This window comes from Dreissena polymorpha, chromosome 15 (assembly GCF_020536995.1).
Source record: "Dreissena polymorpha isolate Duluth1 chromosome 15, UMN_Dpol_1.0, whole genome shotgun sequence".
NCBI classification, from domain to species: domain Eukaryota; kingdom Metazoa; phylum Mollusca; class Bivalvia; order Myida; family Dreissenidae; genus Dreissena; species Dreissena polymorpha.
In genome coordinates, this window is record NC_068369.1 from 66,690,754 (window position 1) to 66,709,986 (window position 19,233).

General features: G+C 34.1%; 1 protein-coding gene across 1 annotated transcript; it reads left to right on the plus strand.

Annotated features, from left to right (window-relative positions):
* The first annotated feature begins 137 nt into the window (after nucleotides 1-137).
* Nucleotides 138-17,136, plus strand: LOC127860013 (U6 snRNA-associated Sm-like protein LSm2). Its single transcript, XM_052397707.1, has 4 exons — nucleotides 138-226; nucleotides 11,557-11,624; nucleotides 11,872-11,962; nucleotides 13,994-17,136. Exons 1-4 carry the CDS (start codon nucleotides 224-226, stop codon nucleotides 14,120-14,122), a joined length of 291 nt encoding a protein of 96 aa, XP_052253667.1. The 5' UTR covers nucleotides 138-223; the 3' UTR covers nucleotides 14,123-17,136.
* Nucleotides 17,137-19,233: the final 2,097 nt, after the last annotated feature.

Genomic DNA, 19,233 nt, shown 5'->3' on the forward strand with positions numbered 1-19,233 from the left:
ACAAAAAGTAAAAGGATCATTTATTTTTTAATCACAACTATGAAAATAAGAAGAAAGAATTTATTCACATTAATGAATATAAAGAAAATAAAATGTGTTATCTGATGATATATTAAACTATCTAAAATGCTGATTTTATTTAACTTAAGTTTACGATTTAGAGAGTATAATATCAAAATCTCATTCTCTACGAGATCTGAAATAAAAACGAAGAACCGGCGAAATGGTAAATAAAAGTTGTCCATATTTTAAAAATAGGTGTACACTTATTATTTAAAAGAGCTTGTTTTTATTGGATCGGAGTGTTTCTTTTTATTTGGATTACAGAGGTTTGCATGCCAAGATCAATATATACCGTTTATATAAGATGTAAGGTATTTTCGCGGTAAGATACATACGTGCACTGTCACTGATTTGTTTAGAAATAAACATTGAGTAATTGGGTTGTATTCATGTGAATTTGTGCTCTTAGTATATTGTCCATGCTTTCTTTTTTCCCCCTTAATAAGTATTTGTTATTGACAAGATTATACACCTGTTGAGCAAGTTTGCTTACCTTTGAAGTAGTATCCAGACAAACGGCACCCGGACAATCGGCGACCAGTGTTTTTTTTGCATACGCGGACAGTCGGCACCCTGTAAATTTGTCGACACGGACAATCTGCACCCGATTTAATTGTATACCCGGACATACGGCACCTGATTAAATGTGATCGATAAAGCCCGTCAGCACCTTGTTGAACTAATTTGTCTAATCCGCTAATTGGTTTGGTCAAGAGATGATTAATAAACCCTGTCAACAAACTGTGTTATCAAACCAAGTCCAAGTCCAAAATTTTAAATACATAATATAAGTGTGGATTAATTAACGTTATCTGCTAATTTGTTTAATAACACCTCTAAACAATTTACAAATATCAAAGACAATTGAGCTGAAAAGAATAAACAGCAGTCTTTGTATTAGCCTATAAGCCCGTAGCCCGAGTCGATTCTTAGGACGGTCGGTCAATCATAAATGCATATTAAATAGCCGACCATTCGATTGAATATTTTAGCGTAAAATAATGAACAAAGTGCAAAAAATACATGAACAACGGTCAGCCACTTTGGGTTAAAGACATAATCAATGGAAGTAGTCGGTACAAGTCGTTAGCCAATCAACACGTCTGAGTTCTACTCTTACGGAGACTCTGGAGATGGACTATTTTGTTATTGATTCTTGATTGGTTTGCGGATAGAAAAACAACTGACTACAAATCTTCGCTACTTTCCGAAAATCGTACAAGTCAGGAAACGTTGCAAATGAAAAAGTTAAAATGATCGATTAGCAAAATAAAGCACTGCAATAGCATATATTTAAGCAATATGTTAACAAAAATATATATTTATTACGTATTTGCTAGGTAACTGGTTTTCATTTTTCTTGAATCATACGATATGCACATTTGATTTCATGTGCAAAACACTTTCATATTCTCGGACTGTTATTTTCGGATACAGTTTTGTTTTTGTCGATTTAAATTTATTTTCGACATTCTTTATGAAAATCTCTATAGAATGATGAATACACATGCTGTGATACGGATGGTATGATTTATAATATTTTGCATTGTTTTCACCAGAAATTGCAACTAGAAAGACTAAAAAAGTACAATAGGTTAGGGCTCAGGGCACTAACAAAACTGTATGAAAATTGTTTCATGATTTAGGACAAATGTCCTGAAAAAAATTGACCATTTAACCATTTGAGGAAACCTGTCCTGAGGAAATTGGGGCCAATCTGAAACACTGAGATATGGAGATGTCCGGATAGCATGCCTTTGCTGTTGTTATCAAAATAAATAATACAGTCTGTTGAATATGGGACAGGCAAATGTTTTTACTCATTAGAAAAAATTTCTGATTGGAAATGAATATTTTTGTTGCTACGAGCCAAAAAAGTCATAACATGTATGTTAACCTTTTCGGGCTATTGAAACTGTCTTCGGGCTATTAAAAATTCTATCTGATTAGCCCGAAGGGCTATTGGTCTAAAATATTTAGCGTGAAGACTGAAACAGGCCAAAAGAGTTAGTTAAAATGTGGTAACTGATTAATTATCTGCAACTCATTTTGTTACCAGTTGTTTATAAAAAATATATACTATATTCAATATTTTACAAAGCGGAACTGTCTTTTTATTAAGATCGGATTTAGTGTTCATGTGTCGTATGAATAGATATCGTTGCAGGAAATTAAAATGATAAATTGTCAAACGAAAGTACGGTTGACATTAAATACATTATTTTTCTCTTTCTGCGATATTGTGTTAGCATGTTGATGCTGCATTAACAAATATAAGTGTATTTGAAGTGAAAACACCAAAAATAAACAACCAGTGTTCACGCTGATGCCAGACATTAACGACAATGGCGATTATTTTATTAACTGGCTATTATTTCTTAAAATTGAAAAGAAAAAATGGTGATTATTTTATCCGACGACATAAACAAAAGTTTGCCTCTACAAGTTTTCCGGAGAGTGCAAAACGCGTGCAAATCGGGCATCAAGCAGGAAAAATCGATATCGAGATTACTGTGTACACACTCGACCCTGTGTATTGTCACACGCGCGTCAATTAATTTGTGCGACATCGTGGCCTAGAGCGTTTTTCTCAATCAGTGTCCGACAGAAGTGATAAATTTCTGAAAATTTCTTAAATCTCCCCGTGCTTTACCAATTATCGTGACATCGTGGCCTAGAGCGTTTTTTTCAATCAGTGTCCGACAGAAGTGATAAATTTCGGAAAATTTCTTTAATCTCCCCGTGCTTTACCAATTTTCGGTAACTGTTAGATCTGCATTATTTTGTCGCAAATTATTATTTAATCGTCATTATTGAAAATCCCTGCGAATATTGTTGGCTGGTTTTGTTTTTCACACTGTTTGTTTTCTGCAATAAGATTACGTTGAACATTTCTTGATGAAATAATTATTTAATCGCTATCCACTAATTATCCCCGAAATTACCGCTATGTGTTGTTGCAATTTACAAATACGTTTCGTTTCACCGATTTTTATTCCGAATTTTCAAATTTTGTTAACGAAACATTTTAACCCTCGTCGCTTGTTTTAATCAATTACAAGCGTGAATCGATTTAAAATTTAAAACCGGTGTATCCGATGTATTACTTCAAGCGGGGCCGATCAACCTCACCATTACCCAAACAAAATATATGTACATGTATACAATATATAATATGAAAACACCACAATACACAGAGATGGTACTTTTTATTGCAATGTCCGTCAGGTATTATTTATATTGACGTTTTTGTACTTGACCGTACTCGACCCCAAAATTAAAATCCCTATATTGTTGGTTTTCAACCGATTTCAACCGGATTTTCAGTGATATCCTCAATAAAAACACAATTTTTAACGATTCTGTCTATATAGCTATGACTGTAGACTTAAAATAGGGTGCCGTTTGTCCGTGTATTCAAATTTACAGGATGCCGACTGTCCGCATATGCAAAAAAACACTGGGTGCCGATTGTCCGGGTGCTGTTTGTCCTACAATCCTTTGAAGCAATACGCATTGCACTTTATTTCATTTTCAAAAGCATGAAATGTCCTTTATCTGTAGATAAGCTCAAATAAACAAACTCAGAAAAATCTTGTTGTATTCTTGTAGGGGCAAAAGCCCGCTAATTGTATCGATTTTCTGATATATACATACAGACCTTTGTTTCCTTCTTTGAGACTGGCCGTGGACGGACATTTCACAATTTTTACACTGTCAATTCACAAATCTAAAATGGCCGTGATTGTAAACATAATTGGCCATTTAAACTGTTAAAAACTTCTGTATTAAAAAGATTTAAAAAAACATCAAATAATCCCAATTTATTGCAATTCTGGATTACAATAAAGAAACAAAAGATTTTTACTGAAGGTTAAGTGTTTTTACAATCCACTATTAAAACAGACATGGAATAAATTATAAGGAAAGTCATTTGACATTTTGATGCAAATGAAAGCACATGATTTGTGTATTGATAACCCAGAGCAAGACTGGTTATTCTGATCCGTTTAAAATTGTAAATATTGGTTAAACTAAAGTATAACTGTGATCCATTCATATGAACATTGATTTTAATGCATTTTCATGATGCACAATAATAAAAATTATATTCAAACAAATCATAATGTATGTATTTATGCTTTGTAAAATCTGAAAAAATAAGATAAGTGGTTTACATTTCTTAGGCCAAAATAAAAAATAGGTCCGTTTCCGGTCGTCCAACCGTGTCTCCCGAATCGGCAAAACCCTCAACTTTTTATTGTGGTCGCCAAAAAAAATTAAAAATTTTCATTTTCGTTCGTATAAGATGTTATATTATAAGCTTTAGAAGGCTACAACATCAATGTCATTGACTATATTATTACTTTTAAAAGTATGTAAATACATAAATAATAATAAGTAACTTCATAAGTCTTAATAAGCTTTATTTATACATAAAAACATTGGTTTGCACATGATAAACAATCACATATAACCAAACTTATCTAATAATGTTAACATCAATGGAACAGTATGCTGCATACATTTTTTATAAAAATTTATTTAAACATACAATCACACAAATGCACATCATCTGGAAGGGAAAAAAATTCGAACATCAGTAAATAATGCCTCTCAATTTAATTGTTTAACAGTTACATTTCAGAAAATAAAACATCTAAATCTAATTGTTTAACAGTTACATTTGGTCATTTGGATAATATGATGCACATAAACTGAAAGGGAAAAAAATGATACACATCTGAACGACAAACATCTCAATTTAAATTAACACCACCTTATATATCGTTATAATCATTGATCTTTGTGCCAGTTTGTCCTAAGTGTTACATAATTGAGTGTTCTTTATCATAAATGAACCGTTAATCCGATAATAACCCCCATAAAACTTGACAATAGCAGTAAAAACACCGACTGTAACACTTTCACGCTGCCGTGATTTCAGTGCACTCTACACTGTAGGTCGCTTACATCGTCGTAAATCAATATTTACAACTGACAAACGCTGGCCGCTTATGCTCGGTCGCGTGCATTTCGACTCGCAGTACATTTTCGGATAGGATTTTACCGATTTTTTTAAATTCGCCACTTTAAAAAAATTGGAGCCACTTAAACAAAATTAGCGCCATTTGGCGCCAATGGCGATCGACAGCGGAACCCCTGGAAGCCTTCCATTCTAGTACCAGAGAATAAATAAAAAAAATCCCTACCTACCGACCTGTATTTTTTCCCAAGGAGACCAGAAACAGACTTTTTGTTTGGACCTTACATAAGTTAATTAAACTAGACATGATATTGACAGGGGTTAGCCTTTTCTTAGATTGATTACCTCCCCTTATCTATCGCTACTCTCTATATTATAGTCAACGGTTATATTCAACGGGGGACCAGTTAAGGCTTTTTATGATTTTAGATAGAGTTTACCAGTCAGAATATTGTTGATCTAAATGTAGGTGTTTATTTGTTGAAAGAAAGTGTCAAGACAATAAAAGTATGATTTTAATGCATTATTTTAGGACATTTCAATATAATGCAAGTTTTAAACATGCTTTTACTATACTTATTCTTAACCAACTAAATTTCCCAATAAGTTCGCGACTCGTTTTTTTCACAAATTTGAGAAGTTCGCGACTCATTTTGTCACAATTTTGAAAAGTTTGCGACTCATTTTTTCATAAAGTGAGGGGGCCAGGGCAGCTTCACAAAGTCAAGAAAAAAGCCCTTACAAATAGCCATATTTATCAGACTCAATTTTTTTCACTGATGCATTCATAGAATCACTTGAGCTACATAGACACTTTGACAAATGCTATATCACATGTATATGCATACCTCAGGGAAAAAATACACTAGAAACAGGGTTTTTTCTGCCTATTTTGGGAAAAGGAGTCTGATCAAATTGGGAATTTTTTATCGACAAAATTGGTCATTTTTAACCAGGTTTTCCGAAGGAAAAAACTGGTTATTAGATTGGCGAATGCGGGCGGGCTGGCGGGCGGGCAGAACAAGCTTGTCCGGGCCATAACTATGTCGTTCATTGTCAGATTTTAAAATCATTTGGCACATTTGTTCACCATCATTGGACGGTGTGTCGCGCGAAATAATTACGTCGATATCTCCAAGGTCAAGGTCACACTTTGAGTTCAAAGGTCAAAAATGGCCATAAATGAGCTTGTCCTGGCCATAACTATGTCATTCATTGTGAGATTTTAAAATCATTTGGCACATTTGTTCACCATCATGGGACGGTGTGTCGCACGAAAGAATCACGTCAATATCTCCAATGTCAAGGTCGCCACGACTAAAAATAGATTTTTTAAAAAACAAACTTTCAAAGGGGGTTAATTTTGTTTGTTCATTTCAAAAGTTCAGTTTGAGTTTTCTCCCTTTATCAGATTTTTTTTTCACAATGAAAACCTGGTTTTGTGACAATTTTTGTCCCTTGTTGAAATTTTGCTTTGATGAAATGGCTCATTTGGGAAAAAAATGTGAATTAATCATGCTTAAATAATTCAGTGGTTTAACAAATAAATTTGTTTTTATTTGTTATTTTGTCTTCTTTATGTAAACAGATGCAAAATTGGACATGTTCAACGTTAATTCAAGTACTGCAGTTTTGTTTTTCAGTTACAGTTACACTCTGTGATAAGAACTGAACAGTCAAAACCTTATAGCAAATTTTTTTGACCAAAACAAACACTGGTTCGTCACACAAGTTATAAGACACTTCATTCTTAAAAAAAAAAAAAAAAAATTTTTTTTTTTGGGGGGGGGTTGGGAAATTGGGATTTTTTTTTATAATTTCGGTTTGGGATCACGTCCGTTTGCTTTGGGAGTGCATCCGTTTTCCGGAGGCGCACACAGTGCTGAAAACCCCCTGAGAAAAGTCATTATTTTGTAGAGCATTTTTAAATTGCTTGCTTCTTAATTGTACAAACTCATTAAAAATTTTCTTTTACATGCCTTTTCTGTGAAATGTTCACTGTCAGTGCTCATTAGGGACCTCCTTTGTTCAGCTGGGACATGTAATTGTTTAATAAACTGAGATCTTGACTGATGCAACTGTTGGGTCTCATTTGACACTGACTTGGGTTAACCAGCAGTTTTTATGCCCCCATATCGAAGGATCGGGGGTATATTGTTTTTGGCCTGTCTGTCTGTCACTCTGTCATTCTGTCCCAAAACTTTAACCTTGGTTAAAGTTTTGCGATAACTTTTGCAATATTGGAGATAGCAACTTGATATTTGGCATGCATGTGTATCTCATGTAGCTGCACATTTTGAGTGGTGAAAAGTCAAGGTCTTTCTTCAAGGTCAAAGTTGAAATATATGGCTTCAAAGCGGCACAATAAGGGGCATTGTGTATCTGACAAACACATCTATTGTTGTTTTCTTAAAGTTATACTTTTTTTTTACCATTTATTTGCCAACATGCATCGTACATAGTGCTGCAACAATACGCCAAAAACCGTATTGCAATATATTGTCAGTTCAAAAACCCGTATTGCAATATATCGCAATATATTGCTAACTTGTACCAAAATTATAACTTGCCAATTACCCGATAATCCCGAATATTCCAGTTTTAAAGCAAATTCTGGTACATATTTACTATAAATGTGCTCAAGAATAACAAGAAACACAAACATTCGCGAATTTTCTTAAGTATCAAATACATTTTGGCATTCGTTACTATTTAAAGATGTGATGAAAAAACGTCCAACCGGGGCGTTTTTTTCCACTGAACACGCGTAATTCTTCTGAGGTGATGTTCCCGTTTTTTATACAACACAAAATACACCCATACTTTCCATGCGACGTTCTACATGTCTGTATAATTTTCGCGCGCTTTTTATTGAGACAAAGGATAAAGCACTTTTTATTTGACGCTAGAATTTTTTATTGTCGCAATAGCATTAAAATTTGGAAGCGTATTTCCGAAATTCGGATTACAAATTTAATAATGCTCAATTCAGAATCGAACGAAACATTTACAGCTGTGCGCAATTAATTCAATGATAATCTGTTCAAAGGCATCGAACGAATGCTCCGATGTAATAACGCTACTCCGTATAATACACTTTCAGAATGCTATTTTTACGAAAAAAAAAATATTTACACTGCTTTGTTTTGTTTTCCTTGTTATCATTATTTCAGATGGCTTTTCTGGACGAAATGTGAATGAATTTTTGTAAAATTTTCGTACCGGTATGATGAAAATCGTATCGCAATACAATATGCGGATTGCGTATTGCGATATATACCGATATACCGGTATATTGTTGCAGCACTAATCGTACAGTTTCATACAAACATCGCTTGAATACTAAGAAATTACAGTACAATCATTCATGTTACAATAATGTATGTCAAGGCTATACAAATATAACACAAAAAATACTAATAATTATGAGAGTAAATTAGTATTACAAAGAGAATCGACCAATTCCCAAGAACTTTTATAACTATTAGTTAAATGCGTTTTTTATATAACTGCAGAGGCTATTTTGCAGCTACATTGGAGACCATGAATTGTATGGGTTACCATTCTACGTCTACAGTTAGAAATAAAGCGTTTTATTTCAAGACATACAATCTTATAATTTTCAGAGTGGTAACCAACTGATCCCAATATAAATGTTTTACAATCAAAACTGAAATTGTTATCAATGTTTTTAATAGCAGATGTGATGTGATGTAAAACATTTGTATGACATTGCAACACCAAAATAAATGAACAACTTGTCAAGAGTCTCTGTTTCTGCTTGACAGAAAGTACATTTGTCCGAGTCACTTATTTTCATTTTCTTTTATAAATTATTTGTGGCTAGTTTGTTGTGAGTCAGTCTCACTTGGAACCATTGGTTGTATGAATCTTTTGTGATTTTAAAAACCCATGCATGAAGACTTAGTTACCCATTCTGAGCTTTCAATACTGAAAAGGCTGTTCCATTTTACTTGGCCTGTTGGAATTTGATTGTTGTGTATTAATATGTTATATATATGTACGCTATTTTTGTTGTGCAACAATATAGGCTTAATATATCCCGGGATGATTGGGAAACAATAATAATTATTGAGATTATAACAAGTATATTTTAATAACCTGTAGTATTCCTTCAAATTGTAGAAAGTTTACACTTAAGCGCCAAGTGTTTGTTCAAATTTCGCTCCAGTTAAAAATGTTCGATTGTAATTCAAGATATCTTTAACAAATCGTATTCCTTTATTATACCAACTATAAACATAAAAATGTCTGTGTCCAATTGAAAACTAATGATTAAACAATAATGGAAGATTCTACATTCCAATGTAAGTCATCATTTCTCATTACTGTCTGTGTGAAAAATTATCTGATGGGATGTTTTCCAGGGTTTTTTCTCCACTTTTTGGGAAGATAGCCCTTGGCTTTGGAATTGGGAATTTTATCAGAATTTTCATGAAATTGGGAAAATAAATTCATTAGCCTTTTTTTCACACGAAAAGTCCACTGATTAGGGAAATACTAAATTTGATATAACTCTTTATAATCATTCAAATTAAAAAGAACAAAATCATATAATACTTTGTTAGATGTAATTGAATTAAAATTGAAATACGCATAAGACACTTCTTTCAAAAAAAAAAATTATTTTTTTTTTTTTTTGGAAATTGGGAATTTTTTGCCACATTTTGGGAAAAAAGTATACTTTTTGGGATTGGGAACATAGCCGAATTTCGGCTATAAAATCAGGCCAAAAAAACCCTGTTTTCATAATATACCATATAAATATTGTGTGTATGTTGATAGGCATGTATGAGGCTGATTTTGTTTATTATGCTCATGAGCATATAGTCGCCGCTTCGTCTGTCTGTGCGTGTGTGTGTGCGTCTGTCTGTCCGTCTGTGCACAATTTTTGTCCAGGCTATTTCTCAGCAACTAATGACCGGAATTCAATGAAACTTCATGAGAAGCTTCACTACCAAGAGGAGATGTGCATATTATCAGCGGGTTGTGGTCGGATGATTTTTCACAGAGTTATGACCCTTTGAAATTTTTTATAAAAAAATTATTGTCCCCCCTGAACTACTGTGCCCTCAAGACGTTTCCTTTTATCTGAATATATAGTGCAATATTGTGAAAAAAAAACACTTTAGGGAGCATCACCCGTCTCCGACGGTTTCTTGTTTATTATACGCCCGTCTATGACGGGACGTATTATGGTATACCCCGCGTCTGTCCGTCCGTCCGTCCGTCTGTCCGTCCGTCCGTCTGTCCGTCCGTCCGTCCGTCTGTTAATGTCGTACGCTACGTCAAATATCCTTTGACAGATTTTCTTCAAATTTTAACACAATCTTAATATTGATAAACCCTGATCCCCTTTCGTTTTTGACGGAATTCTGAATTGTCGTTCCAGAGTTATGGGACTTTGTTCGTCAAAATTTCGTGATTTCATTGAATGTCCTACTGTAGCTCAAATATCCTTCGATGGATTTTTTTCAAATTTCAACACAATCTTAATATTGATAAACCCTGATCCCCTTTCGTTTTTGACGGAATTCTGAATTGTCGTTCCAGAGTTATGGGACTTTGTTCGTCAAAATTTCGTGATTTCATTGAATGTCCTACTGTAGCTCAAATATCCTTCGATGGATTTTTTTCAAATTTCAACACAATAATCTCTTAGTCAATAAATCTTGAGTATACCATCTCATTTATGACAAACATTATTGACAAACATTTTTGCAGATATTACTTGTGTATTCTTCTAATTGCTCTATGGACAAACCTCAATCTAAATTGATGTTGCAAGATGATACATTATGCTCCATTGAAATAGTATCCCTGAAAAATTGAACAAGGTGAGCTTTTTTCTATTCCGATTGTACACTACCACTTACCCATCTACATTTCTCTTTTATTATTGGTCAAAATATCTATAACAGGTTTACTTCAACTCCATATCCTCTAAAGAAATGCATACATATACTCAAAAAAAGATATGGTATGAATGTCAAGGAGACGGCGCTCCATGCTCATGTACTTATAAAATAAACCATGTATTCAAATACAAATAAACTGAAGTAAAAAAATGATTCAAAGGGTTATTTATTACCTTACTACTTCATTGGCGAACGACGGGCGTATCATGCGCTCATGGCGCAGCTCCTCAGTTTTGTTGTTATTATGCTCTATGTTTTGGGAATCCTCTTACTGCAATGTACATGAGTCGCGTTCTGAGAAAACTGGGCATAAAGCTTGTGCGTTAAATGTCGTCCCAGATTAGCCTGTGCAGTCTGCACAGGCTAATTAAGGACGACACTTTCCGTCTAAACTTGATTTTCTGTAAGGAGGGACTTCCTTGAAACTAAAAATACCATGAAAGCGGAAAGTGTCGTCCCTGATTAGCCTGAGCGGACTGCACATGCTAATCTGGGACGACACTTGACGCACATGCATTAAGTCCAGTTTTTTTAGAACGCGACTCAAATATATTTGTTCTGTTTCAGTTGTTCTACTCATTCTTCAAGTCTCTTGTGGGTAAAGATGTGGTAGTCGAACTAAAAAATGATCTCAGGTAGATAAATAATTTATAATACCTACATAAAGGTACACTGTAGTATCCTTTCAAAGGTCAAACCTTCATTTATAAGAAATAACAGTTATATTTACGATCAAATTTTTAACTTGGGCTTTCTGGTGTTAATATCTTATGAGGTTGTATGTATTGTTGTAAGACAGCTAAAATGTTTAAAATACTTATAAAACAATGTATACCATATGGTCATACTAAGTATCAATTATTTATTTATTATTTCTTGCAGCATATGCGGTACATTGCATTCTGTAGACCAGTTTCTCAACATCAAACTAACAGATATCAGTGTCACAGACCCGGATAAATACCCCCACATGGTATGAACAGTCGTATATAGGCAAATACATGATGATTTTGTATGCCTCCAGATCGAATGATCGGGGGTATATTGTTTTTGGCCTGTTTGTCTGTCATTGTGTGTGTGTCTGTCCCAAAACTTTAACCTTGGTCATAACTTTTGCAATATTGAAGATAGCAACGTGATATTTGGCATGTATGTGTATCTCATGGAGCTGCACGTTTTTAGTGGTAAAAGGTCAAGGTCATGCCTCAAGGTCAAAGGTCAAATATATGTCTTCAAAGTGGCGCAGTAGGGGGCATTGTGTTTCACAAACACAGCACTTGTTTGGCCCAAAATTACAGCCTCTTACAGGTTTTTTCCCAATTGCAAATAGTAAAAAAGGCTGTTTCCCAATGGCAAAAATGACATTTTTTCAAAAAAAAAACTGACCCAAATTTCCAAAATAAATAACTTTTCCTAATAACTCAATAATTGGTTTATTGAGTTTATTATACACTAACAGCAATTAAATTTTCTAGCACTTTATTATATAAATTTTAGAAAGCAGTTAAACATGCACTTATAAACAATTGGTATACTGTTATTAATAATCATATTAATAAATTATGATGACTTTTTCCCCAATTTCATGGTCTATCACGCTTTTTTCCCCCAATCAAAAAGACACAGGCTGCAAAATATAAAGCGAACAAAAATCACTGATGCATATGCATGTTGTGCATTTTTTTTTTAACCCTTTGCATGCTGGGAAATTTGTCGTCTGCGAAAATGTCGTCTGCTGATTTTGTAAAATAAGCATTTTCTTCATTTTTTTTCAAAGAATACTATCAGAAAAGCAAACAGTTTGGATCCAGATGAGACGCCACGTTTTGTGGCGTCTCATCTGGATCCAAACTGTTTGCAAAGGCCTTTAAAAGTCTTGGTGTTGCATTTGATCAATTATAACGTGGTGTTGCATTGGATCAATTATGAGTTAGTCAGCCTAAGTGTAGCTGAATTTAGTTACTGCCAAGTCATTTATATTCATCGGCATTAATTTTCATATTTTTTCAAAAAAGCCTTTCATTGACATGTAAATTTGAAGATTTCTGATTTAGAAAAATAGATGAATTTGCAATGGTAAATTTTCCAATGTATTTGTGTTAATTTTGTTGATTAGTAAACCCACTTAATAAACAAAAACTAATGTCCCTAAAGTAATAATGATTTTATGTATTTGGGACTTGCCAATTTTTTCAGCTGCTTTCCTGACATTATAATGGGCCTTCAAGGGGCCTTTTCACAGATGTTGGCATATTTTGAAGTTTGTCATTTGTTGCTTTATATTAATAAATGTAAACATTGGATCTAAGAAGCTCCAGTAAAAAATCAAGAATAAAATTTAAAAAAAGAAACAAATGTAAACCTGATCAGGGCTCGAACCAGTGACCTCTGGAGTCCTGGAGTAAAAACGAATTATACCGCTAGGTCATCCTGCCAAGTATATATGAAGGACGTATTTTTACTTTATATAAGCAATCTTTGTAGTTAAACATAATTAAACGACAACAACAGAACTCTCAAAATTATTCAATCATTTCGCGTTGCAACGCTTTATAATTTCCAGGTTTTTAAAATGTCAAAAGATGCATATAATGGATATATTACAGCATGGTAAATGTTCAGTTTTATATACTGTTTCCTCACAAATATCATAACTAAAACGAAAATTTACGAATCTGAAACAACTTTTTTCAATCTTGTCAATTTGCCAAAACGTGAAAAGGCCCCTTTAAGATGCATTTACCCTTTCCCACTCAGAAGCAAAATGGCTATTTGCAATCAGCATAAAACCAGAACAGCCTGCAAGAAACTAGCAGTTTGTTCAGGTTCTATACTGTTTGCTGCTCATCAGTATCTTAGGGTTGAAAATAAAGCCTTTAAAACTTTAACCTATTAAAAAACAGTCCATAATTTAAATGGATTTTCTAAGGGACTACAAACACATCAAATTATTTATCTGAGTATATAGTAATTAAAGGGTTAAGAACATTTTTACTATTTTCAGCTGTCAGTGAAGAACTGTTTCATCCGTGGGTCAGTTGTTCGTTACGTCCAGTTGCCACCAGATGAGTGCGACACACAGTTGCTGCAAGATGCTGCGAGGAAAGAGGCAGCTCAGAACAAGACGAGATGATGGGTGTGTGAAGATCGCAAGCTTAAATCTATCAGTGCCTCATTGGGACTTTTGTCAAAACTTTGAATAAAACGAGCCATGCTCGGGGAAAACAGTGTTTAATGCATGTGAATAAAGCAGTTTCAAATTAGCCTGTGTAGTCTGCACAGGCTTATCACGGACAACACTTTGGGCTTTTATTACATTTTTCCTTACAAGGAATGGGACGATTGAACTTTACCGGTACGCAACACTTAACATCAAACAGCGTACCCTAACCCTTAACACCTTACGCATAACAACTAACGCAACACCTTATAATCTTTTTTATCCTATATATTTCCTTAGTATCGGGGGCTACCTCCCTCAAACCCCAACTTTGTCGATAGTGGTAAACAACTGCGTACCGGTAAAGTTCAATCTAGCCCAAGGAATCCTGCGAAAATACTGTGTAGGCGGAAAGTGTAATACTTGATTAGCCTGTTCAGACTGCACAGGCTTATCTGGGAAGACACTTAAAGCACATGCATTAAACCCCATTTTCCCAGATCTCTGATTTAAATTCATCTGTGCCCCAATGGCTCTGTTGTAGAAACTTCGAATAATATTTATCGTTGTTAGAAGAGTGAAAAAATATTGCCTAAGATTCTTGTCTGAAGATTTGCTAAACAAAATATAGGGCTGAGATTTAACCCTTTCAGTGCGGGAACCGAATTTTGAAGGCCTTTCCAAACAGTTTGGATCCAGATGAGACGCCACAGAATGTGGCGTCTCATCTGGATCCAAACTGTTTGCTATTCTGATAGTATTCTTTGAAAAAAATCGAAGAAAATGCTAATTTTAGAAATTCAGCAGACAACATTTTAGCAGAAGACAAATTTCCCAGCATGCAAAGGGTTAACAAAAAATACCTGTAAGAGGTGCTTGGAGGATGATAAAAATGTCTGACAGCTACGTGGTTGGAAAAATGTCTGACAGCTACGTGGTTGGAAAAATGTCTGACAGCTACGTGGTTGGAAAAATGTCTGACAGCTACGTGGTTGGAAAAATGTCTGACAGCTACGTGGTTGGAAAAATCTCTCTGTTCTGAGAATTCCTTTTAAACTGTACTAGACTTTGAATGTATCTATAAGAATAATAGAACAAGTGAAGTACCTATATGGAATCCTGCATTCAGAATGTGCTCCATAACTTTATTTCTTTAGTACAAATTATGTTATGTAAATAAAGAATGCTACTGTATGCTACTCTATAAAATCAACAAAAGCCAATAAAAAACACATTGGGTGTGTTTATTTGAGAGAGAATTGACATATGAAAAATGGAAATTAAAGGGTGGGACATATTTGTAAAGGGTGGAGCATTAAAATGAAGAGGACCCTGTCATTCTGCATTATAAATTCCTCATTTTATACTATCTATGAGAAAATATGCTGGCAAGATTGACATTTTTAGCAGATTAATTTTCTCCAAGAATAATAAAAATATTTGTGTGAATTTGTGTTACAGATTCTGTGCGTAATTGAAGTTAAAATCATTAACTTACATGATATATTACCATGGTATGTTAAGTTTCATTTTAAATGATGGAATGTTTAATCTATGTCATGTATTTTATTATATTTTATTCAAAAATCATTGTAATATATAGTGCTGCAACAATACGCCAAAAACCAAATTGCAATATATTGTCAGTTCAAAAACCCGTATTGCAATATATCGCAATATATTGCTAACTTGTACCAAAATTATAACTTGCCAATTACCCGATAATCCCGTATATTCCAGTTTTAAAGCAAATTATGGTATATATTTACTATAAATGTGCTCAAGAATAACAAGAAACACAAACATTCGCAAATTTTCTTAAGTATCAAATACATTTTGGCATTCGTTACTATTAAAAGATGTGATGAAATAACGTCCAACTGGGGCGTTTTTTTCCACTGAACACGCGTAATTCACCTGACGTGATGTTCCCGTTTTTATACAACACAAAATACAACCATACTTTCCATGCGACCTTCTACATGTCTGTATAATTTTCGCGCGCTTTTTATTGAGACAAAGGATAAAGCACCTTTTTTTGACGCTAGATTTTTTTATTGTCGCATTAGCATTAAAATTTGGAAGCATATTTCCGAAATTTGGATTACAAATTTAATAATGCTCAATTCAGAATCGAAGGAAACATTTACAGCTGTGCGCAATTAATTCAAAGATAATCTGTTCAAAAGCATCAAACGATTGCTCCGATGTAACAACGCTACTCTGTATAATACTCTTTCAGAATGCTATTTTTACGAAAAAAAATATTTACACTGCTTTGTTTTGTTTACCTTGTTATCATTATTTCGGATGGCTTTTCTGGACGAAATGTGAATGAATTTTTGTAAAATTTTCGTACCGGTATGATGAAAATCGTATCGCAATACAATATGCGGATTGCGTATTGCGATATATACCGATAAACCGGTATATTGTTGCAGCACTAGTAACATATGAAGCATGGGCTTAATAATAAAGTTAAACAAACTAAAAAACACAATGACAAGGGTAGTTTTGGTCAGTGAAATGAAAGCCTAAAATTTCCAAATTAACACCCCCCCCCCCAAAAAAAAAATTTTTTATTTTTTATATTGCATCATTTAGTAATCATCTTTACCAGGTTGATGAGTTGTACCTCATTAAATATGTTAAATACACTTGATGAGGGCCCTTGCCCACGTCCCAAAATTGTGAACAAACACTGCTTGTTACTGTATGGTTCCTTTCAAAAAGTTGGGTATTTTGCTTTCAAGTGGAATTTTATTTTTTGAATTGCTTTCCTTAAGTATGTTACTGTGAAACTTTGTTTTTAATTTGTATGTTACACCTACAAATAGCTTTACACAAGTTTAAAAACAAGCTGATAAAATGTTTAAGTGTTATATTTTTTGTTATAACTTAATTACGAAAAAAAAAACATTTGTATATTGATTTGCTTATTTTGTATACATATATTTAAAGATATTAAAAAGTTCTTGAACACAAAAGTCTGTCACTTTGAAATGTTTTTGATAACAATTTGAGATGGAAAAGTGAAAAATATGACATTTGTAAAGCCATTTAAACGTCAGAAGTGGCAAATTCAGACCAGAAGACATAAAAAAAAAGTTGAAGAGAAATTATGAAATTTAACCCTTTCAGTGCTGGAACCGAATATTGAAGGCCTTTGCAAACAGTTTGGATCCAGATGAGACGCCACAGAACGTGGCGTCTCATCTGGATCCAAACTGTTTGCTATTCTGATAGTATTCTTTGAAAAAAAATCGAAGAAAATGCTAATTTTAGAAATTCAGCAGACGACATTTTAGCAGACGACAAATTACCCAGCATGCAAAGGGTTAAAATAATGCTTTATTTTTAGCCTTGGACAATACCACCATGTGAAGAATGGCAGTACAACCTTTATATGCTTAAAATAATTTTTGTGCAGTTTTCTGAACTTGTGCCATATATAACCAAACCAGCTTTGCAACACACATAATTTATATCGCATGACACTTTGTCATGCTTTTATCAAAGTTTAAAGGACACACATGTTAGGAGTATGTGGATCAATGCAAGTGAATATTGTGTCTTAAACCTTCATGCATACACTTCATGGGGATGTCACATTTTAAATTGAAATTTAACCACTTGAGAAATACAGGAGTAGTTTTCTCACAACGTTGTATGTATTTTGAGGTTTATGAGGCCCTTTCCGAATGAGAGGCTGCATTATGTGTGGACCCAGAGTGTGACTTAGCACTCCTAAAAAAAGTTTTGATGAATGATAAATTAAAGCTGCAATTTCCAGCTATTTTCATGTTGCTGAAAGATTTTCAATTATGGTGTGGTCTTGTGTTGTGAGGTAAAGCCAGTGTACCCAGAGGAAACCCCATCTGTCCGGTATGGTAACCACCAACTAAACTCACATGCTGCCAGGAACGGGAATTGAACCTGGGTCGTCTAGGTGAGAAGCGAATGTACCAACCACTGTGCTAACCGGACAGCCATTAGCTCACAAACTAATAGCATGTGTGGCAATTATGTTTAAATTATGGTATGTAAAGGGCGTGTAACTCATCAATCAGGAGATCAGTTAACCCTTTGCATGCTGGGAAATTTGTTGTCTGCTAAAATGTTGTCTGCTGAATTTCTAAAATTAGCATTTTCTTCCATTTTTTTTCAAAGAATACTATCAGAATAGCAAACAGTTTGGATCCTGATGAGACGCCATGTTCTGTGGCGTCTCATCTGGATCCAAACTGTTTGCAAAGGCCTTTAAAATTCGGTTCCAGCGCTGAAAGGGTTAACATCTACACTTCATGGTTATGACGTATTGAAGTTTCAAGTTAGTCCCTTGAGAATTGTTTTGAGTATTTCCCCTTATTTTAAACGTTTAATTTGACAGCCTTACCCATGGCAAAGTTCAATGGCAATAAAGAACAAGTGGATCACAGCGGGTGAAGAGGTCATAGACTGTATCGTAATGACGTTAAAGTCACATAAATACACAAAAACAATGAATATTTCGCAAAATATTTTGTAAATACGGTTAAAGTCACTATCACGCTCACCAATACATACGGCTTCTGTATTATGCTATATAAAAACATTCGACAACAAGTAGTACCATACAATGGTTAATTACAATAGGAAGACCCTAAAACAAGTAACATTGATGTAAAAACGTTATATTACACGAATTCGGCAAGTTTTAAACATCTAAATATCATTCCACGCTGTAATCTACTTTCGCTTTCGAGTAAGGATCGGATTCATTCGGGTTGCGTTCATTTGCATAATTTATACAAGCCATTTTCGCATTCGCTAAGTTCCAGTTACCCAGAATTCATTTTGATTTCACAGAATGATTATTCATGAGAGCTACGTCATGCTTCCGACGCTTAACGTATCCAATCTCGTGTTCGCCCGTAAATGTTCGGATATTTCACGGGAGATATAAATGGAATTATTTGTGGCCACAAAAAATTAAAAACGAGCATTTTGTATCTTGTTAAATCAATTCTACCAGACACATCTAACTTTGAAAATTTGCATTTTGCTAAAAGGAACATTGATTTTTTTATGGGTTAGCTTTATTT